The sequence below is a fragment of the Bolinopsis microptera genome, unplaced genomic scaffold, assembly GCF_026151205.1.
Source record: "Bolinopsis microptera isolate Bmic1 unplaced genomic scaffold, MBARI_Bmic_1.0 sca22, whole genome shotgun sequence".
In the NCBI taxonomy this organism is placed as follows: Eukaryota; Metazoa; Ctenophora; class Tentaculata; order Lobata; family Bolinopsidae; genus Bolinopsis; species Bolinopsis microptera.
The window spans coordinates 27962-51790 of NW_026971794.1; the positions used below are offsets into that span (position 1 = coordinate 27962).

At 37.7% G+C, this 23829-nt stretch overlaps 2 protein-coding genes across 5 annotated transcripts; both read right to left on the bottom strand.

Moving 5' to 3' along the window:
* Positions 1-6465: 6465 nt before the first annotated feature.
* Positions 6466-16749, bottom strand: LOC134825705 (uncharacterized). The gene is made up of 7 exons (XM_063837912.1): positions 16642-16749; positions 16151-16282; positions 15506-15562; positions 8862-9062; positions 8519-8581; positions 8081-8331; positions 6466-7423 (listed from the first exon to the last, which is right to left on the bottom strand). Exons 1-7 carry the CDS (start codon positions 16738-16740, stop codon positions 7390-7392), a joined length of 837 nt encoding a protein of 278 aa, XP_063693982.1. The 5' UTR covers positions 16741-16749; the 3' UTR covers positions 6466-7389.
* A 252-nt stretch (positions 16750-17001) lies between these two features.
* Positions 17002-21450, bottom strand: LOC134825706 (uncharacterized). 4 transcript variants are annotated; one of them, XM_063837913.1, is made up of 9 exons: positions 21336-21450; positions 20878-21015; positions 20622-20678; positions 19733-19856; positions 19496-19599; positions 19309-19380; positions 18872-19169; positions 18645-18691; positions 17002-17872 (listed from the first exon to the last, which is right to left on the bottom strand). In XM_063837913.1, the coding sequence occupies exons 1-8, from the start codon at positions 21438-21440 to the stop codon at positions 18651-18653; spliced, it is 939 nt and encodes a 312-aa protein (XP_063693983.1). In that variant the 5' UTR covers positions 21441-21450; the 3' UTR covers positions 17002-17872; positions 18645-18650. The 4 variants fall into 4 exon arrangements, with proteins under 4 accessions (XP_063693983.1, XP_063693986.1, XP_063693985.1 ...); XM_063837914.1 differs by having other exon boundaries at positions 17788-17872; positions 18872-19166; XM_063837916.1 differs by lacking the exon at positions 18645-18691 and having other exon boundaries at positions 18872-19166.
* Between the last annotated feature and the right edge of the window lie 2379 nt (positions 21451-23829).

Here is a 23829-nt window from a genome sequence, read left to right on the forward strand (position 1 = left end):
GGAAACCAAAATTTTTAAATGAAGAGTATTTAAAAGGTTTTTTAAATTTTAAACCTGACGAGTATACAAGGTATCCTGAATTTAAACCCCGAAGAGTACTAAAAAGGAACCCTCATTTAATTTAAAGGGAGAACTAAAAAAAACCTGAATTAAACCCTTTGAAGGGTACTAAAAAGGTATCCTGAATTTAAACCGAAGATTACTAAAAGGAAATCCTGAATTTAAAAACCTAAGAGAACTACAAGGTACCCGAACTTAACCTAAAGAGTACAAAAAGGGTCCCGGGAACAAACCTGAAGATTTATTTAAAAGTTACCCTGAATTAAACCTTGAAGAGTATTTACAAGGTATCCGAACTTAACCGGGAGAACTACGGGGGTACCCTGAACTTAACCTGAAGAGTACTAAGGAAACCTTTAACTTCCCTGAAGAGTATTAAAAGGTTCCGAACTTAACCTGAAGTGAATAAAAGGGTTACCGAAATTTAAACTTGAAGAGTACTACAATTTATCCTGAACAAAACCCGAAAAATTACTACAAGGAAACCTTTAATTAAACCCTTTGAAGAGTACAACAAGGTATCCTGAACTTAACCGGGACGATTTACTAAAAGGAATCCTGAATTTAACCTAAAGGTACTAAAAGGGAAACCTTTGTTTTAAAAACTTAAAAGAGTCCTAAGGTATCCGAACTTCCCTTGAAGAGTATCAAGGGTTTCCCCTAAAACCTTAACCTGAAAGTACTACAAGGACCCTGAACTTAACCTGAGAGAAATAAAGTTTTTCCCTGAATTTAAACATGAAGGTCCTACAAGGTATCCTGAATTTAACCTGAAGAGTACTAAAGGTATCCAAATTTTTCCCTTAAAAAGAGTACTAAAAAGGTACCCTGAATTTAAAAACCTGAAGAGTAAAACAAGGTACCCCAAGTTTTAAACCCTTGGGAAGATTTACTAAAAAGGTACCTAAACAAAACTTAAAGGGTACTACAAGGTTCCTGAACTTAACCTGAAGGTACTACAAGGTACCCAATGAATTTAAAAACTTGAAGATACAACATGTATCCGAATTTAAACCCAAAGAGTCCTACAAGGAATCCTGAACAAAAACCTGAAGAGAAAATACAAGGTATCCTAAAATTTAAAACCTAAAGGGTTACTACAAGGTACCCCTGAATTTAAACCCTGAAGAGTATCCCAAAGGGAACCCTGAATTTAAACTTGAAGAGAAAACTAAAAAGTTACCCCTGAACAAAACCTGAAGAGTACTAAAAAGGTACCCTGAACTTAAACCTTAAAGATTTACTACAAGGTATCCTGAACAAAACCCGGAAGAGTACTAAAAATATCCGGGAATTTAAACCCTAAAGATTACTCCCCGGTATCCTGAATTTAAACCTTTAAGATTTTACTACAAGTTATCCTAAAATTAAGGGAAGAGTACTAAAAGGGAACCCCTGAATTTAAAACCGGGAAGGGAAAACTAAAAGGAACCTAGATTTAACTGGAAGAGTAATAAAAGGAACCCAGTTTTAAACTTAAAGGGTACTAAAAGGTATCCGAACAAAACCCTGAAGAGTACAAAAAGGGTACCCAAATTTTTTAACTTGAGAGTACTAAAAAAAACCTAAATTTAAATTTGGAAGGGGTCCCTACAAGGTACCCCTGTTTTTAATTTGAAGAAAACTACAAGGTTCCTAATTTAACCTAAAGGGGGGGAGTACTAAAAAGGTTTTCCTGAAATTTAAAAACCTAAAAAGTACTACAAGGTATCCGGAACTTAATTGAAATTTCTAAAAGGAACCAAATTTTAAACTTGAAGGTACTAAAAGGTATCCTGAATTAACTTGAAGGAACTACAAGGTTTCCTGAACTTAACCTAAAGAGAAACCAAGGTATCCTAGATTTAATTGAAGGTACTCCCGGGTACCCTGAATTTAACTTGAAGAGTACCCCAAAAGGTATCCTTTAATTAAACCTAAAGTTACTACAAGGTATTTTGAAAAAAACCGGAAGAGTACTAAAAGGTATCCTGAATTAACCTGAAAAACTCCCAAGGAACCCTGTTTAAACCCCTTAAGAGTACACAAGGTTCCGGAACTTAACTTGGGTGTAAAAGGTATCCTGAATTTAATTTGAAGGGGTACTACAAGGTTTTATCCTGATTTAACTTGAAAGAACAAGGTACCCTGAACTTAACCTAAAAGGGAAACTCCCAAGGTACCAAAATTTAAACCCTGAAGGGTTACTCCAAGGTATCCCCTTTTTAATTAAAGAGTACTCCCAAGGTACCCTGCATTAAAACCTTAAAGGTGTTTAAAATTTCCCTAGTTTAACTTGAAGATTATACAAGGTACCCCGTTTACTTGAAGGGGGGCAAAAAAGGAACCCAAAAATTTTAAAACCTTAAAAGGGAGTCCAAAAGGTATCCTAACTTAACTTGAAGAAACAACAAGGAAACCTTAACTTAACTTGAAGAGTATAAAAATTTTCCCTTTAAAGTTGCCTTGAAGAGCCCTAAAAAGGTATCCTGGGTTTAAACCCAAAAAAGTACTCCAGGTTAAAAATCCAAGGTTGGGAAATTTTTTTTAAAAAATTTTGACACGGTTTCCCAGTTTGAGTCTGAAAACGGCCCCTTGTATTTTCCGATCCTTGTTTAACTTGCCGTCCGCAAGGTCCCACTCCCTTTTACCCCCGGCGATGCAAAAACCCCCTTACAACCCATGAAAAGTTTCATATAAAAACTAGCCGAGTTCACAAGTTAAATCCTTTTTTATGAGAAGAGCTCGTTAAACTGTTCCTTTCCCTTCATTATCCCCCGTCCTCGAGTTTCGAAACTGCCAGAGAACTCTCTTAAAAAATTTTAAAGACTCGGTGTTTAAAAAATCAAGAGGTTTTGGGAAAATTTAAAAAAACCTTTGCCCACGGGGGGCGGGAGTTGGTTTTGGTAGGGAAACCCTAGTGTTTCAGACCCCTTTTTTAACCTTGCCGTAAAGAAAAGGTTCATCCATACTTTAGCCCGGCGAGGCAAAATTAACTCCTTAAACTCCAGGACAAATTTTTTTCATTTAAATATACTACCCGGTTCCCCAATTTAAAACCCCTTTTGGTTTGGGGAAGAGCTCGTTAGAACTGTTTCCCTTTTTCCCTTCAGTATCCCCTTCTCCCCCGAGTTTCGTAATGCCAAAGGAACTCTTTTAAAACAATTACTAGACTCGGGATTAAAAACCCCGGGGGGGTTGCATTAATGAACATATTGAAAACGGGTGCAGAGTTGAGTCGTACGGAACCTAGTAGTTTCAATCCTTGTTTAACTTTGCCTTTACAGGCAAGGTCACCAAACTACTTTAGCCCGGCGAGGCCATAACCCCCCTCTAAAAAACTCCATGACAAATGTTTATATATATACCCTTTTTTCAAAAAGTTATACCCTTGTGTTTGAAAAAGGGCTCGTTAAACTGCTTCCTTTCCCTTCAGTATCCCACGTCTCTAAAGTTTCGAAAATGCCGCCGAAACTCTTTTAAAACCCAATTACTAACTCGGGATTAAAAATCAAGGGGCTTGCTTTTAAAAAAGAACATATTGACACGGTGCAGAGTTGAGTCTGTACGGAAAACCCTAGAAGTTTCAGATCCTTGTTTTAACCCTTGCCCGTAACTTTTCCCCTGAATTTTAAATTTGAAGGGTACTCCCAAAAAAATCCTTTAAGTTAACTTAAACGATTACAAAGGGTTTAACCTAATTTAACTTGAAGATCCTACAAGGAAACCTTAAGTTAACTTGAAGAGTACTCCCAAGGTAACTAGAGTTAACTCTTATAGAGAACAAAATTTTTAGCTTCAATTTATCATTTATCTATTAAATTTAAACCAAAAAACAACCCCTGTTGTTGTACCCCGCAGGCAACCGGGATCAATTTAAAGAAAACGATGATATAAAACCCTAAAGGGAAAAGCAGAAAGCAAAAAAATTTTCCGCCTACTACAGCCTACAATACAGTTAGATATGCTTTCGTCCCCAAATTTAAATCGGTCCTAAAAATTTAAATTTTTTTCGCCTCTGGGTTTTTTGCCTCGGATCCTTTTGGATTGAGATCCTATGGGGCCCGAGAGAAAAACCAAACGCCTCTGGGAATTTGGTTAAATCCTATCCCCCGGGCTGGATTAGCGTCAAACCGATAGGTTTTTTAATTTCCTTCGGGCCCGGAGCAAATCCTATCGACCTCGGAACTTACACCCCCTATCGCCGTTTTTGGTGATGGGAAACATCGGAGGTAGCCGGGGGGGACTGGACCCCGGCGTTGGGATTATAAAATCCGAGGTTCCCCGGACGCCCCTTATAGGAAAAAACCAGGGTAATCCTATCTAATTAGAATCCCCAAAAATTTCGATTTTCTGAACATAAACCGACAGCCGTGTTAAAGGTTTTTTTTTTGGGGCCCCCATACACACTGTAAAAAATTTCTACCGGGCTTTCCTAACATTGTCCCGTAGAACGTTTAGTAGATTGTTGTTGCCATTTCTGGAAACGGGGTATGCTAAATAAAAAAAAAGGGTATTTCAGTCTGGGTAAAAGGGAAGTTTTGAAAAGGGTTTTTTCAGAGGGCCTATCATATCTCCCCCCCACTTATTTTTATGATGGGTAAAAAACTGTAACATAGAACATCTTGAGAAAAACGTATTTAAAACGTTTTTAAAAAAATTGTGAATTCAAATTTGCGTAACGAAAAAAATTGCGTAACGAAACCCCTGAAAAGTCCCCCGTTAACTGTTGCTGAAACTTTTTTGGGGAAAAACTTCAAGAAATACTGCGAGGCAATTTTCAAAACAGCGGTATAAACATGTTTTGGGAGCATAATTCCTCAAGTGAATTCCTTTAAGGGGTATCAAAAATAGCGATGTTTTAAAAATACAAGTATATGATTTTACCCACTCTTTATACCAGATTAGACTTTTGAAGTAAAAATTTTTTTAAAGAAGTTGTTGAATTTAAAATTTTAAACCGTAATTGATAAATTTGTATTTCTAAAAAAGGGCAGAAAAACATGTTTCCCTTTTCCCAAAAAAATCTTTTATTCTCATGGGGTGCTTTTTAGTCAAGATGACCTAAAAGAGGGGTTTTTAAATTTTTTATTTATAAACTTTTGTTTTCTTCGGGGGGGATGTATTCAAACAAACCAAGGGGGATCCTTTGGGTTTGGGAAAATTTAAAATTCCCCTATTGTGATCTCACTTTGGCAAAAAGGAATTTAATTATATGAAACGTTTACTTCAGGGAAAAAAAATGGGAATAGGGGAAAGAATTATCCAATAAAAACGATTTTGTTGACGGGTTTATCTTTATTAACTTTTCCTTTAAATTTTTATAAAATTTATTAAAGATAATTTTTCCTAAACATTGGAGATGGAGGGGGCTGTTTTTAAAATAAAATCATTTTAAAAAATAAATTGATTTAAAAATTTAAAATTTCCACAAAGGACTAGAAATATCAGTGGGATAAAAAAATGTGATTTTAATTTTTTATGTTTTATCCCCTTCATTTCCCCCCAGTAACATCCCAACCGAGGGGTTTGGGTAACCCCGTTTTTTCAAGTCCAAATTCCCTTTTAAAATGGGAATGTTTGGGACTAGATTGGATATCTTTTCCTCCCCCCTTTACAAGATATTCAAAATTCTAATTTTATAGAGGATATAGCCGTGATAGACTTATTAAAGGTTTTAAACGTTTTCTGAGGAAAAAATAAAACGTTTTCAGGAAATTCGGTATTCTAGTGGGCCATAACCTTTTTAAAGAACTCCCCTGTATCTTTTGATATTTTTGAAACACGGGGACCCAACTTGCTAAACGGGAAAAAAATTTTAAACTTAGGTGAATAAGGGACCCAAATGGGTAAACCCCAAGTTCAGACTGACCTTTAAAATGGGCGAGCGTAAACCCAATTGGGCATTTTAATTAGATTTTTAGTAGTTTTTATTATTGAAGCTTGTAAAATTTCAAAACTAATGGCTCCTGTAAAATTTAATTAATTGTTTGTTCCGTTTTCTTTTTTTCCCTTTTTTCCTTTCCCTTTTCATCCCCTTTAGTTTTTAAAATTCTTGCTATAAATGGGCTACAGTAACACATTAAACTAAGTACCAAACAACAAGGGGAGGTGGATCGTTGGATACCGTTAAAACCCGATTTAAAAACCGCAAATTCCCGTTTGCAAGCCCGGGGGCCACTCTGCATTGTCACAACATCTTTCAAAGCTGGGCCCTATAGCCTGACTGACAATGTTTCTTTGACCCGATGACAATGTTTCTTTTTTTCCCCATTTAGAAAACAAAGATTTGGTTTTATTTAGCTTATAAATATTTTTACCTAAAAGTTTACCCAGATTTTCAATTAAAAATCTTCAACTGTTAGATAGTAAAGTATTTAAATTTTGGGAAAAATTTTATGAATTTTCAAAACAAGGTGTCTTTTTGAAGTATAATTATAGTTGGGATACAAATCAAAAAAAGTTTTTTACATCATTTAAATAGTTTGTATTTTGATCTTTAAAGGGTTTTAAAATATTTAAATTTTTCTTCCAAGATCAAATAACAAGAAAGGTTTTTTTTTTATGATTTCCGGGTTTAAAATAAATGCACATCATACATTATAGGAAAACTTTGAAATATTTGGTTTTGATAATGGGGAAACAATTTTACGGAAAATAATAAGACAAATCGCAAGGGCAACTCGTTTAAAACTCGTAATCGTAAACTCGTAAACTGTTAAAACTCGTAAAACAACTCCAATAGTTAGTTGGTGATATGAACTGTCTTTAAAAGATATGTTTCAAAATTAACTTTAAAAAAACTCTAAATATGATCCATAATACCCTTGGGTGTTTAGGGGTGGGGCGATCATGCACGGACCGAAGCTGGGGGGGGCGGGCACGAAAAATCAAGCCAAAGGGATTAAACATATTTTTAAAATTTTTTAACGTCCCGGAAGGTTTACAAAACCCCTAAAATTAGAAATTTCTAAAAAATAGACATGAAGAAAGAATCTCACTCCAAAGGGATGTGGGTTTAACAAGACGGTTTTTTTAAGGGGCCCAAATTTAAGAGTTTTGAAACGTTTATCCCTTTTTACCCGCATTCGTGTTTTTGTGAAATTTAAAAAGGGAAATCCCCTGGTCAGGCAGGGGGTGGTGTTTTCGGGATTACTTCTGTATAGTTGAAATACAAATTTGGTGGGGGTCCCCAGTAGCCCAAAACCGCTTAAATATTGCTGTACAACTACTAGAGAAAAAAGGCGAATTCTAAAAAACCCGTAGAAAATGTAAGGGCTTTGCTACAGTTTAAAGTGTTTTAAAATTGTAAAATGTCACTTTTAAATTACACCCGAGTTGTAAACAATGCTAAAATTTTCGGGGTAGGCAGGAGGGATGGAATCTGAAAACCTTCCAAAAAAAGTTTGTTTTAAAAAAGGGCAAAACCGTTGGGGAAAAAAAAACAAGCGATTAAGGTGAAGAAATTTTTAAGGCTTCTAAGGGGTTTTTAAATTGATAAAATTTTGTAGTACGTAAAACCCCCCACTTGGGGGAAAAAAACATCCCCGGTAAATCGGGGTTTTTTTTGTTTTGATTAAGCATGTTAAGGGCCCTAAATTGGGGGAAAAGGGAAAAGGCCCCGGGGAAAAGGGGTTTGCGGGAAATCGGGGTTTGCAAATAAATCGGGGTTTTACTGTACCATGTAGTGTGTACTATGTGGCATTGTAGTAACCTGTATCTCATCCCATGGGATTGTATGGAGGAACTATTTGACCAAACTTAGAGCATGCAAATAGGCAGTATTGTTACTATCTGTATACTGTCAATATGGAGTACTGCTGAACCTCAGTACAGACTACAAATCACTAATATCTATACCATTTAGATGTTACATGACGTACACATTATTGATTAGAGCGGTTCTTCAGCACGATTAGATGAGAAAAAAAACGAGTTATTTTAATTAATAGATTGATTAGGAGAGATCTTACGAAGCACAACAATTGCTCAATGCTCATGTGCAGATCTTACTTGTATAGAAAATGTTATAGAAACTAACCTGGTGTGGCTGCAGGAGGAGCAGTGTGCTGAACTTGAGCTGGAACCTGGACTTGTTGAACATATTGTGGTGGGTCCTTGTTGAACATATTGTGGTGCTCCTTGTTGAGCATATTGTGGTGCTCCTTGTTGAACATATTGTGGTGCTCCTTGTTGAGCATATTGTGGTGCTCCTTGTTGAGCATATTGTGGTGCTCCTTGTTGAATATATTGTTGTTGGCCTCCAGGATTACCTTGAACGTACACAACCTGCTGTGGTAACTATGGTTACAGTGGGACTATCTAGATATTATCTAGATACTCATTCATTTAGGATGAACCAAGCTTAAAAAAGATCGTGTATATTAACGATATCAACTATAATTTATAGGGTTTCTAAACTACGAAGCATATCACCTATATGGTTAAGAAAAAAAAAGTGATGTTAAAAATATTAAACCTGTTGTGGCCCAACGGCAGATCCCTGTCCTTGAATGTTTAGACGGATCTGAGTCTTCACATTCTGTTCAAGGTTAGCATGTTTTTAATGTTTATGTCGTAAATTTAGGTGGAAATTGATATTTTAAATGATAAAAACCTTATTTTACATATAATTTTAGGTTTAACCTAAGTATTCTATACAATATCGTTGATCGTGAGTGCTTTATAATCACTAGCAGGAACCCGTCTAACCCTAAAGTGGTGTCAAGATTCAAAAGACTAAAGTAATTATTACCTATTTAATTCGCGTTTTTAAATAGGTGATTTAAAATAGAATTGGTAATAAGAATAAGGTATATTACCGAGTTACAGCACGTATGTGTAGCGGAGTAGAAAGCCCAGGCTATAATGACAATTGCCTGGAGAGCCGTATAAACGGCTGAAAAGCCTCTCAGACTGTTGATTCCTGTTTGATCTCCTGCAGTTAGTAACCCGCCCAAGATAGCAGCAGCGGGGTAGATGATGAAACCAGAGAAGAAACACATCACAGATAGTATTATTCCCTGTAAGTAACATCACTGTAAGTAACTGTTAGTAACGTAAGTAATATCAGTATGTGTACTCAGTGTAGTCTGTTTGTTTCTATTACGTGAATGTCTTTTTAATATGAAAAAACCTTTTTATTAAAACCTATCCTTTTTGGGACCTTTACCGATAGTTAAAATTCGACATCTAGCGTCATCTAGCGACAGATAGCGCTATTTTCACAGAATTTTGGGCGACATTTATATAGCGGAGAATGTCGGTTTGTGACAGTTCACGCTAGATGTCTCAGCGCTGGCTTTTACTAATTCGCTCGCCCAAAAAATTATTATGTGACTTTGGTTTATATGGTTTTGCAGCCGAACAAAACGGTTTTACATAAACCCTAATTCCAACCCTAACCCTTACCTGGGGACCTCACTACCAAGTGATGATGCTGTGTTGACCTTCGACCAATCAAAGATGTACCTCATCATGCCAAGCAGTTATGCTTGTAGGTGAATATACACTTATAGAGTACAACAACTTTATAACACTCCTTATGGTGAAATTGATGATTTATTTGTAGCGCCGCGCGCCAACTTCAAACTAAAAATCTATCTTCTCCCACATTTTTTGAGCAATCACCCTAAAACTTTCAGGATATGTTCTAGGGACCATTTAGAAGAGATCCTCATACAAAATTTTGAGATAGGCCTTTAAAGATTTTTTATTCAATTTTGAAAATCTTGGACCTCGTTTTTTACGATTTTTTGAGGTCCAAGATTTTCAAAATTGAAGTTTATCTTGGGATAGTTTAAAAAGGTACGTTTTTAGAAGAGTTTTAAAAGATTCCAGGGATTGAGCTGAAGAGATGGTAACAGGCAGACGATTGTAGATCTTTGGAGCCACTACAGAGAAGCCACGCTCACCAAACTTCGTATTACAACACATGTTCCATGACATAAAGTAAAATTACTTTCCTGGAGAGTTACAGGCAAAAAACTGTTTTGGTCACGTGACGAATTCTATTATTTAGGGTATATATATTTAAGTCTTTGTTTTAATGGTATATTAGAACCAGACAGAAACAAATTGTGAGGGGCCTGAACGAACCCCTCGGTTTCAGTTCCTTGTTTAAGGGGGCAGGGGTTTTTTGACGATTTTTCGAGGTCCAACATTTTAAAATCGAATAAAACATGTTTAAAGGCCTATCTCAAAATTTTGCCTGTATGATCTCTTCTAAATGATCCTTAGAACATATTCTGAAAGTTTGAGGATGATTGCTCAAAAAATGTAGGAGAAGATAGATTTTTAGACTCGATTTTCAGGGCACGCAATTGAAAATCGCTTTCACAGTACAATTACACACAAGCGCTGACCTTTGACTCTTTGACCGGCGATAATTTCGGCTAAGAACAATATTTTTCTATCGGACTAAAAGCATCTGATAGATATCACTCCCATCTATTAGAAACAACTAAAAAGTCGATTTTGAGAAAATTTCCATGAAGACCCCCCCTGCCCCTTAACACTGCCGTACAGGGTTAGAGTAAGGTTAGGGCAAGGCCAAGGGTTGCGGTTACTTGGTTAGGGTTCGGGCATATTACTATATTATGGTCATGGATAGTTTCGGGCTTAATGTTATGGTTACTGTTAGGGTTAGGGTTCATATTAGGGGTTTTGTAAAACCGTTCGTCAGATTTCGCTGCAACATACAGCGTTAGACATCGCTAGATGTCGCCCACAAAAAAGGCCATAAATTCTATGCACAAAGCGCCAGGTGCGTGGACTCATGTTGCGGAATGCAGCGCATGGTTTACCAAGCGGCTCTCTGCGGTATGTGTCCAACACCTGGGAGACAGTAGCAGTGCAGCTACCTGAAGGTGGGGGCTCGTCGACGGAGTCTAAACAGAGGCAGCGGATCTGGGTGGATGTCTCACCCTCGGGTGAGACATTCTTAGAGAGACACAGTTTTCTCCTAGAAACGCTGGTTGCTGCTAATCGTCTTCGGCCGGCCCCCCGACACAGTGCCCGACCCAAAAAGTCCTAGTACTCGTCCGGTGAGGGTATCTGCAGATGCTGCACGCCATGCCCCCAACACCAATACTAATCCAACCAACACTACCCACCCAAACACCAACAACAAGAACACCAACAAACAACGAAATAAGACACAGAGAGGTGCAAAGCGCCGGAAAACCACCGCTAAAACTACAAAAATAACAGGTAAAAATCATTATGAATATTACTCTGTTACACAAATTAACCTTAAACGCAAGTACAACGCTTGGAAAACCCTGCTGGTGAACACTCACGGCAGGAAAAATCCTATTGTACTAGCGACCGAACCATACACCAATAACAAAAACCTTATCCCACCTATTAGCAAAGAACTAACCGAGTATTACTACAAAGCCGGGGACATTAGACCCCGTGCCGCCATAGTAATACACAAAAACCTAGCTGTAAAAAGCTGGGAACTATCGCAATTCACAACCCCGGATCAAGTAGCCATTAAGATTCAACTTAGCTCATCAGAAGTCATTCTGGCAGCTTCGTACATGGATATTAATGGTCCAGCTCCATCACACGAAACAACACCTCTAGCCAAATATGCTATTGACAACAACATACCGCTTATTATAGGCTCGGACACTAATTCCCAACATACCCTTTGGGGAAACAAGTTGTGCAATAGAAGGGGGAGGAACTCCTTGATTTCCTCTCGTCGCTAGGGCTCTCCTGCTCCAACAAAGGTTCAACTCCAACATTCCTCAACTCACGAGGTCATAATTCCATCATTGACCTCACTATCACCAACCAACAGGGGGCTGAACTGATCAGTAACTGGCACGTTAGTGATCTTTACTCAAACTCCGATCACAGATATATCATGTTCGACATTACTTCTGGTCCCAAAAAAGAACCAAGACAAATACGCCTAGTCAAGAACACTGACTGGGCGAAATTTGACGAGATTCTTTACAACAACAATGATCTCCACAACACCTGCGTTAACACACCACACGACATTGATCACAAAGTTAACACCATTAATACTGCTCTCCGAGCGGCCTTCGAGGAGGCATGTCCCATTACTTACATCTCCAGCGCTGTCCGAAAACCACCCTGGCTAACTCGAGAAGTTGAGGAAGCACAGAGGGGTATAAGACGCAAACTCATCACAGCTCGTCGAATCAAAACTGATGCTTCATGGCTCGCTCTTAGAGAAAGCAATAAGCAATACAACAAGATCCTGTCGAACTCCCAGCGCAATGCGTGGCGGAAATTCTGTGCAGACACAGAATCGGTTAAGGAATCTGGCAGGATGAACAAGATTCTGAAAACCTGTACAGACACCAATAACAAACTTGAAGCCGTTTATAAACCAAATGGCGAACTCACCAAAAACGCAGAGGAGACACTGGAGGTCATGACACAAACCCACTTCAGGGAGAGTGTTACTGATCCGCCAGTTCCGCCTCTCTGCCCCTTACCCATCTCCACAGACTTACTATACAAAATCTACAGCCCTGAAAGAATCGAAAAGGCTCTCCTATCCTTCGATCCCTCGAAGGCTGCAGGACCTGACACTCTTAAACCTATCATATTCCAGAAAGCCTGGGCTCATATCAAAGACATAACAAAAAACATTATGACAAAAAACCATGAAACGCAACACATCCCAACTTTGTGGAGGGACTCTCTTGGAATCTTTCTCCCTAAGCCTGGAAAAACTGACTACAACAAAGCTAAGTCATTTCGAACGATCACTCTTTCGCCTGTGATGTTAAAGTTGCAGGAGAAAGTGATCTTATGGCATATGCAACATGACCTCAACATAGCTAATGATATCAACAAACGACAATTCGGCTTTAAGAAGGGCTGCTCCACAGAAGCGGCACTTCATAAAGTTACTCACACCATTGAGCGCAGAATAGCCAAGAAAGGATATGTCCTAGGTGTCTTTCTAGATATAGAGGGCGCCTTCGACAATGTCTCGTTCAAGGCTATCTCTGAAGCAGTCAAGGCTACGAAAGTGTACTTGGCTACAGCACAGTGGATCATCAACATGGTAACAAATCGATTCATCACACTAAATCATAAGGATAAGTCGAGAAGGGTACGGATCAGGCGAGGTTGCCCCCAAGGAGGCATTCTCTCTCCTTTTCTCTGGAACCTGGTAGTCGACGATCTCCTTTCCTTTACCGCAAAAGACATCCCGGGTTACCTGCAAGCCTTTGCGGATGATCTGTTGTCTCTAGCGGAAGGGGATGATTTAGACATCATCTGGGACCGAACATGCAAAACTATTAAAACGATAGAAAATTGGTGCAGAACCAAAGAGCTATCTATTAGCGCCCTTAAAACTCAGATAGTCATGTTTACCTGGAATAGTAAGTAGACTCTTAGACCTATAACAGTTGGCAACAACATTATAGGTCTGTCCAAGTCTGCTAAATTTCTAGGAGTGACCTTGGACAGCAAACTCAACTTCAATGAACATATCATCAACACCGCCAAAAAAGCCACGGCATCCCTCATGCAATGTCGAAGAGCTGTCGGCCCCACATGGGGTATGAGCCCCAAAACATGCAAATGGATGTACACTGCTGTCATCCGTCCAATCCTATCCTACTGCTGTAGTATATGGATCAGGGCCACTCAAACGGACTATAACGCGAAGAAACTCAAACGTGTTCAGGCATTGGCACTCAGAATGATGTCCGGTGCCATGCCAAGCACACCTTTTATCGCATTGAATCACCTCACCGACACTTCTGACATCATACTGTTCCTGCAAGGCGAAGCAGCAAAGGGTGCGGCCAGGCTACAAGCTTATGGCAGCCTCACTCTTGAAACTATCGCCTTCAGGAAGGGAACTATCAAAAATCATACCACTATCAACAAACAATTCATGGCAGATCTCATTATTCCACCTAGAGCAACGAGAGACCTAACAACACCAACCATGATGCTGGGACGGCACTTCACCGTCACAACTCCTGGAGCCGATACCACTGAATATAGAAATTCACTTCAAAACACCATTGACAACATTACCAGTGAAACGATAACCTGCTACACTGACGGGTCACTCACAGACTCAGGATGCGGGGCTGGCTATATCATCACAACTGACAACAATAACACCACCCTTGAAGAAAGATCATTCAAGCTCCCTGATTATTGCACTGTTTACCAAACAGAGCTCACCGCTATCATTGAAGCTTGCAAATATCTATCTACATATACCAACACACACATCATCATATGGTCCGACAGTCTATCATCTATTCAAGCTCTCTCCGCACTTTCAACGCGGAGTAGAACTACAAGAGACTGTTACGACTCTCTTAATTCACTCGGATCCAACAACACGCTAGAAATACGATGGATTGCAGCACACATCGGATTGTGGGGGAACGAAAAAGCAGATGAGCTGGCCAAGCTTGGCACAATCAGTGAATCCACTTTGAAGTGTCCAATTCCACAATCCTACATCAAGCGTCAAATCGACAACAAAGTCAACAGACTGAATCAGGAAACTTGGTTAACTGACGGTCCCAGACACACCAAACTGACACTCGGCCACAAGCATGCCAAAATCATCAAAAACCTCAACACTACACTCAGCAACAACAGACAAGATTACAGAACTGCAGTTCACCTCATCGCGGGTCACTGCGGCCTAAATAAACACCTTCACACCATTTGCAAATCAAACACCAGTGCTTGTCCTATGTGCGGCGACGGAGAGGAAACTGTCTCACACTTCCTTGGACAGTGTCCGGCTATTGCCCAAATTAGAGGTCAATATTTCCAGGACTACTACCTCTCTGTCAATGACATATTCGACAACCAACACATCACCACAATTGTCAATTTCGCAAACCGCACCAAACGCTTAATTGTGCCGGAAGAGCTGGATCAGACCGGGGTGACTTAAAGTATTATCTCATATGCTGTCTCGTCTCGTTTTACTTTTCCAAACCCAGCTGGCATTTAAGCGTATCATTTTGACTCATATAACATCTTACACCATCCTCCACCAATCACTCTGATCTCACCGGCAACCTTCCCCAAGGTTGCCACACCCCAGAGGTAGGCAGAGCATCTCAATGCTATCCTCTCGTGGGCTATCTTGGCCCAGCCTCTCTTTAAAAAAAAGCGCCAGCTGTCGCGTAATTAGCGTTAAATGACGCTAGATAGCGTCATCTAACGTCATCTATCATTATCTGGTGCTATTTCACGCTAGTCGCTAGATGACGCTAGATGTCGAATTTCAACTATCGGTAAAAGTCCCTTTTTTGTTGGTGACATAACTCATAACTCATAAGCTACCAAGGTATTACATTTTAGCCGATGTTTAAAATAGTCGCTCATGCAAATCTATTTGTGTAGTTTGACCATATCAGTTAATTGTAAGGTAAGAAATAATGACCAGAAAAATGTAATACGAGGAATTGGTAATACTTACATTAGACCTTGATCGATAACGATAAACTGAGAAACCAAGAAGAGCCAAGATTATTCCCTGAGATTATAGTTAGATCTTAACATTAAACTTATAATAGGAAATTTACGAAAAATAACAATAAATAACTACAACTTACTATAACTAGTAGTATCTTACGAGACTTATTTAAATGGTACGAAAGTCGGTGGTTTATCGAGAAAAAAAAACCATATTATTTTCGGACAACCAAATTTAGGTCACCATCATTAAGCAAGCTCTGTCAGTGTCACTACGTTAGTGGCCACGGCGGTGAAATTTCGGGAGTAGCTATAGTAAAAGATAACTAACACTGTCGGTATCTTATAAAACCCTCAGAAGGATTATAAATTAAGTTGAGGTTAACGTTCAAAGGCTCCAGAGAAATTGTTTATAAGATCTTTGTATTTAATTTTCTCAAATATTGAGTTTCATTTTTGTAAAATAAGGAGATGAAAAAATCCATGATTAAATTTGGGTTACAAAATGTGGCGGTTTTCGAAAAAAAAATCGTTCCCAAATCATTTAGGTCACCGTAATTATGTCGAACATAAATATGTCTCGTAAGGTAAATAGTGTGTTATAAAAGAAATTATTATTTTAAGTAATGATAAGTTACAAGTGCCTCACCGCACAGCCGACATAAACGTGATCTGCAAAGTACCAGTTATCAAATCCTTCCCAGTACCTATTAGCATCCGTGTTTCTCATTCTTACTATCTCCTTTATCTGCATCTCATTTATTATTATACCCAGGATTATCTGTAATTAATACGGTAGTTTACTTACTTTCTATCAAGTATATTAAATTTACTGTAAAACAAATTTCAGCCTGTACTAAAAATAACTAGCCCGGAGATAAGAGATCTGTGAGAGATAAAACGCCAGGTCTGTAGTAATGAGGTCTATATGGAGTGAGTTTCAGAATTCTTAAAACTTTAACAATAGCTAAACGAGGATGAAATAAACTAGTTATAGAAGTGTTTAGTTTTGAAATAAAGTTGGTTATAGAAGTGTTTAGTTTTGAAATAAACTCAGCTATAAAAGTGTTTAGTTTTGAAATTAATTTAGTAATAGAAGTGTTTAATTTTGTTGATTGTTGTTGTAATTTTGTTAAGTACCTGTACCGTTGACATGACCCCCACTGCAATACTGAACCACCAGTGAATTTTAGCATTTTTAGATGTCACATACGGGTGTTTCGGCTCTGGATCTGCCATCTAGATTCTAGGTGGGTTTACTATTTAAAGCTAACTCTAAATAATATGTTTATATAAATATACAAAATCAGGTTGTAAATTTATTTCGAATGATCTGGACTTGGACAAACAGATAAAAACAGTTATATATATATATAACATTTGAAAACGATTAATTAAATTCAATTACACTGGGATTCATTCGAGTTTGGAGAATATTGTTACGCAGTATTTTAGTAGGGTGTTATTTGAGTACTTAAACCGAAAATCAAACCACTGCAATTTAGTATAATTATTAGAAAAAACATTTTTACAATATTCTAATAAAAGCAATGAAATGATAACATTCTGTCTACTGTGTGTTAACACAAATATCTTTAAACTAAACCATAATATATACGTAACTGTGACAAAATAATGGAATGAAAATCAGGCCCAGTTCTGAAAATGTTGTTTGTGCAATGTGTGGGATTGAGCGTGTCAACACCGGAATACTGACTGACCACACCAATATACAAGCTGTACTAACTGACAACTAACTGTACTGACATCAAATTTAGTATGCACACCATAATGTACACAATGATATTGTATACAAAGAAAATTCAATTGAACAACAAAGCTAAATATTTAAAAGAAGATTTCGAAAAGCTAAGCCACTAAAAATATGTACACAAGACTTGAATAGTAATTGAATTAAAAAGATTGTTATCGTTTTTAGGAATTTAAAAATTCCTAAAGTAAATCAATCTATTCGTTCATGATCTGCAATATACCAAATTTACATTCTGTGACGTAATAGTAGACTAATTTTACAACAGCTATGTAACATAATATTTGATAAGACATAATCTAATGTTATACGTTTTGGCGCAAGTTGAATAGAGAACTACTAAGGAAAAGTAAATCACCGTGAAAATCATCCTAATAACTAAATAACATATTAATTATTTTCGTAATATAATGAAAGAAGTTAGTAGAAGTCACTTCTAGATGGGTAAAGATCATGAAGATTGAAGACTGTGTAGTCTGCAGTGTACCATGTTGTCCTGGTAATGCACGTAACACGGGTTACTTATCACGTGACACAACTCGCGTCGGTGTGAGGTTTAGGGTAACGTGCTTTATTCGCTGTAAGACGGTGGGCTGTAATCTGAAACGAAACAAAAGTGTGAATGTAACCAGTGAATTCGGAAAATCTAACCACTTATGATTCGTTCTGATGAAATTAATTACGAGTTATTTGTGTAAAATGTACAAGTTTTTTTGGAATCACTAAATGTGTGTAATATTAGCTGAACTGATTACAAACATATTACACATGTATATTAACAAAAGAAAAGCTCCGAATTATAAGTTAGATTTCAAGCTGACATGAGCTGTTAATAACGTTAGAGTTTGTACATATTTGTATTACACGAACAATGTGACCTGTTGAGGGGACTGTTAAACAACTAACCTCACTTAGTGTGAACAGTTCTCTAATAACACTGAATTTAACATGACCACGTGACATACTCGCTTATATAAGTGACTGCTCATGCTCGTAATGATGCCACCATCAGTGTAAGATCATTAGCACATGTACAGGAATAATGAACTAACTCATATAATGTAACCTAATACAGGGTGTAAGACGTGAGTAAGCTTCAGTTATGTGTGATCTAATACACCTGTATTATATATAATGTACAGGTATAGTACAATTCCGTTATACTTTATTTTCTTTGGTGAACATGGTTTAAGTTGATACGCCTATAAGGGTCATTCACATATATCACGTTATAGGTTTTCGTAATGGCAGTGTGACTGCCAAGACCAAATTATGATATTTGAAGAACATCAATAATCAATAGAAATGTTGTGATATCATTAAATATGATTGATCAGTAGTAGCAAGCATTAATTAAGCACACGGTACTTACAAAACACTAATATTCAGTCGCATATTGATGGTTAACAAAACCGCGATCTAAAATTCCTTTGTTATGTATTGCCAAAGGAAATGAGTTTAAAATAAATCGAATAATGTGCAATGAACAAAAGATGCTAACAGAATATGGATCCCGGCCCTATGGTCTATGGTGGAAAACGTTTTCTATTTCGAATCAACAATACAAAATAAAACGGACACATAAGAAATTGAACTGACCTCCTCCTTCGGGCTGGGCAGAGGCTGGAGCACCGTGCTGAACTTGAACTGGAACTTGAGCCTGTGGAACGTATTGAGGTGGTCCTTGAACCACATACACCGGTTGTTGACCCCCCATGTACTGAACCGGTTGTTGACCTCCGATATATTGAACCGGTTGTTGACCTCCAGTGTACTGTACCGGTTGTTGACCTCCAGTGTACTGTACCGGTTGTTGACCACCAATGTACTGTACCGGTTGTTGACCTCCAGTGTACTGTACCGGTTGTTGACCTGGCTGCTGGACGTATACGACCTGCTGATAGATTTTATTAAAATAAAACATTTTCAAACGATTTTAGTGCTGGACATTATGAATAACAAATATTTGTCATGCAAATAAAATGAACGGAAGAAAATAAAGGTGGACAAGTTGAGTGTAGACTGTAGAAAGATACCTGGTGATTTGAAGGAGCTTGCATCAACATCTGACCCCCAGGCATATTTAGACGCGTCTGCGTCTTTACTTTCTGTAATATTCCAAGTTATGAGCAGAACTACCAATATCTCGATATTTATTGTGTTAAAAATTCCCAGAAAAAAATGATCGTCCATTGCCAAGTTTAAATAATCAGACGGATTTACCGAGTTGCAGCATGCATGGAAAGCAGTGTAGAAAGCCCATGTTATAACCACTATTGCCTGTACTCCTGTGTAAATGGCTGAACCGATTCTCAATCTCGTAATTCCTGAAAATTGAAGGATAGTATAAAATCTGGTTAATTCAAAAAACTTACTATAATAATTATACACAGGTCCAAAAATATCGAATATGATATATCCTATAGAATGTTAGATTATTTTAATAAATTGCAGTCTTACCGTCCTGGTACTGACTTCCAGAATACCCAGACCACCCGACACCGGTGTAACCTCCACCCAATCCAGCAGCAACAGGGTATATGATGAATCCAGCAAGGAATAGTATTATTGTTAGCATGATGCCCTGTAGAAAACAAAATCATGACATTAGAGTAAAGTGGATCAAAATATGATATCTTTCTAATCGACCAAGAGCTGGCTCCTAATATTTGAATGAAAAGAACAAGTTTATTATCTATTCTAATAATCTCGATCAATGTGTGGGTGGGTGTGTACGACGTACGTGTGTGTGTAATTTCTGAACGGCTTAATCAAGAAAACGGTTAGAGTTATGGGACTGGTTTTTTCGATATAGTGCCAACAAAACTATGAGGAAGCAAATAAGCAATTTTTTAATCGGCCGGTGGTAAACGGTTTAATTGATGGTTTTGTATCCCAAATGTAATTCTAAAGTGTCTCACTTTTCTCTTTTTCTCTCTCTCTCTCCCACATTACAGCTTTGCTATATAATTAGGTAATTTGGCAGTGGACCTCAAGATTACCTATCAAGTATTACTATTACATACGTGAGGGGTACTAAAAGTTAAATTGTGGTCTGTTTGGAATGAGCGAGTTCATACTTTCGCACCGTTTTAAATACGAGAATGTAATGCATGTTTTTAATGTAATAGGCGGGTGCTGGGTATGCACTTTTGTATTGCAACTGCGATAGTGAAGTCCTGGCCGTAGGCACGGGTTACACTAGTAATAATCATACTTTCAAAACGATCGAATAAAATTGTATAGATCAAGATAGATGCACTGTGGCCTGTGGGGTGATAGATAACAATTATTGAATTTGGACAAACAGATTGGGATGAAGCTCTAAAAAGTGGTGCGAGATACTCACATTAGCTCTAGCACGAGTATGCCAAACAGAAAAACCGAGAGCAGCTAGGGTGAATCCCTGAGACGATACATCTAGTTAACCTTCTTCACAAATAAATTTGGATATTGGCTGTTAGATCAAAAATGAAATAACCCTTGCAGTATAATTGTAGGAAGTAGTATTGTGGACTATGGACCCTACTGTTAACACTAAATAATATCGATTTGCAAAGGATACATTTTATGAAAGAAGAATATGACATGTTAATTTGACTAACCACAAATCCAATCCAGACGTGATCCCCATGAAACCATTCATCAAATTCGTCTCTTTGCCCTCTGTTGGTGTTCTTGCCATCCATGTCCCAGGCGATCTCCTTTACCTCTTGCTCACTTATAACAATCCCAAGGATAACCTGAAGTTTCCAGTGGTGAACTGATCTGATTTTTAAGGGTTAAGATGAATTTAAAAATGTAAATTTTTTGAACTGTTCATCTAGATGTGGCAAGATCCATTTTATATCAATTTTATGCCGATTTTATACATCAGACAATTTTATACATTGGAAATCTTTGCAAAGAAAAGTTAATTGAGGTTGCATACCAGTCAAACTGCAGACTGATAGTTGATGGGGCAAAGAAGGCCAGGGACAATCTTGCTATTTGCTTTCCGAAATATTACTTAAATATTAAATGTGAAATTTCAATGAATTCTAACAAAAATTAAATGAAATACCTGCACAACAGACATTACAGTCACTACGATGCTAAATCCAAAGTGAACTCTACCGTTCACCGCAGTAACATAAGGATGCTTTGGCTCTGGCTCTGGTTCTGTCATTTCAAATTATCTATGGTAAGAAATTGAGAGTTTAATTGTTTTCTGTAATCATAAGGCAATAGATAATGTACTAAAGAAAAGGGTTTTAAAATGCTCTTCAAAATTAGTTAAATGATCATCCAGATTAAGCCGGATTTATTTACCGCATAAGTAAGTAAATATGAATCTATCAAATCAATTACAGGCTTTAAGATTAAAACCGTCACCACCCTCAGCAGTCAACCAGGGCTCAAAAAAGCTTTACGGAAACTGGGTCATTTCACCAACTGTGCTAGAATGTGAATGACTGTGTGTTTAGGCCGACTTATACTTTTTATATGCAGCGCTTGATTAAGCGCATAATAATGTTCTAGCTAAAAAGTCATTTTCTCGTCTCAGGGTAAAGGTGACAAGAATACCTGGGCCCCTTTGGCAAACTTTCTGAACTCAGGCAGCTTGAACGACTAAATTTGAAAAAGTAAAACTTCTGGCCTGAATGAACTATTAGAACCTCAAGAAGCTGATCCGCATGTCTCCGCTACTAAAATGTTTAATGAGCTCAATCACTCATCACTTAACAGTTTAACCTTCAAAGTGAGTTGTACAATCTAGGTTGTTTTAAGTAGCTGTTGATAGTGTAAAACAGGAGTGACTTGATCGTTTTCATAACTTCGATTTACAATTTGTACCATAATAAAACTAGCACTGCCATGGGGTTCAAAAAGGGTCATTGTAAGCCTCCAGCGTAATGGTCCTAAGTCTCTGCCCCATGTGGTGCCTGTCAGCATCAGCTAACAGAATAGCCCTAACTTAACGATCAAGCCACAAATTAGGTTCTATAATGATTTAATATTGTTGAATAAAGAGATTTGAACATAATATTTGTTTTATTCTGAAATATTTGTTTTATTCTATACAAAATCTCTATACATACCACAGAGAAAAGACAATTAAAAAACCCTGCCTTCTAATCTGTCAGGCAGACCCACCTGACAACCACAACACTAGATCAACTAACATTTTTAAGTTCAGAATGACTGTCTTTACTACTACTTATACTGGAAAGCTAAAATGTGCACTATTAGCTAATCAACATAACCACGCCCTGCTTGTCTGGACCGTAAAAGATTTTGACGGCACAAATGTTATTTTCCAAACATTATAACTCAATTAAATTATCCTAGGCTACTGTTTTCCAAGTCTTGTCCTGTGAGAAAAGTATGTGTGAGAAAGTTTTAACAAAATAATTAATGTATATTTTCGAATTTAAAAATTTAATTTGAGAATGAAGTATAAAGAAATTATTAATTAGCACTGTATAGTTTAAGATATTTATAGCTTAATATAACCATTGATACAAAGGCCATAATCTTTCGCCGCGCCAGCTCTCCAATATCCACCTTGAAGATGTATTCTATATCCTTGAACTTTTTGTCACAACAAGACCGCAACCTATAGTAACAACTATAAACAGAACCCCTAATATCTGCTAATGTTTTTTTTCTAGTCCTAATATGAGCCTTGTCTCTAAAAACTTAACTGAACTAGCGTTTCGGTGTGTGCAAAATCTTTCAGGCATGCGCATTCCTTGCGCCGTTAGTTACCTGTCCTTCCAAAACCAAACTAGCTGTCAAGGACAAAAAGTCATACACCAAATGGGCATCATATTTTATGAATTGTTTAATAAAGTAAGTAAGTAAGTGAGTAAGTAAGTAAAAATTATGACATAACATCATCACAAGTGTCTACAAAATATCATTGCACTAAATAAAAAAATAATTTAAATAAATATATTTTTCCATCAACATTAATAATTTATCAAATTCAATTTAATAAATAATAAAATCTAATACATTATCTATCAATAATTCATTAATACTTCCCAGTGGAATAACCAAAGCCCTCTAGGTCGCTTGCAGTAGCGCGCGACCGCCGAAGGCAGCACAGGAGGGCTTAATATAACGGGTGGTACTCCTTAAATATTTTTTTCAAATATATCTTAATCGCGTCGACGAGTCCAACTCGGCGCGTCTTGGTAGGTTATAAACCTACAAAGGAGGGCTCTATCCACAACCACAAACTGGCACCATTTTAATAGGTTAACGATGTCAACCCATCGAGATCGTTGCTCTGCGAAGCAGAGCAACGATCGACGATGCGAAGCAAAAATGCTAGAGCAAGAATGCGAAGCAAGAATGCTAGTTCGCGCGGCGCGTCGAAGCGGCGAAGTCCTCCAATGGCACCACAAATCATGGTGCCAGGTTTCAAGTTCCCTCTCACATTTCTGATGCCGCACGCGACGTGTTAATCATTTTTAGTTAGATCCGTCATCCGTGCATTGCAGATAATTGGTGCAGCGAATGCAATATTTTCTTGTCGGATTGCAGAGTGTTTTACTGTTTACTGGGCC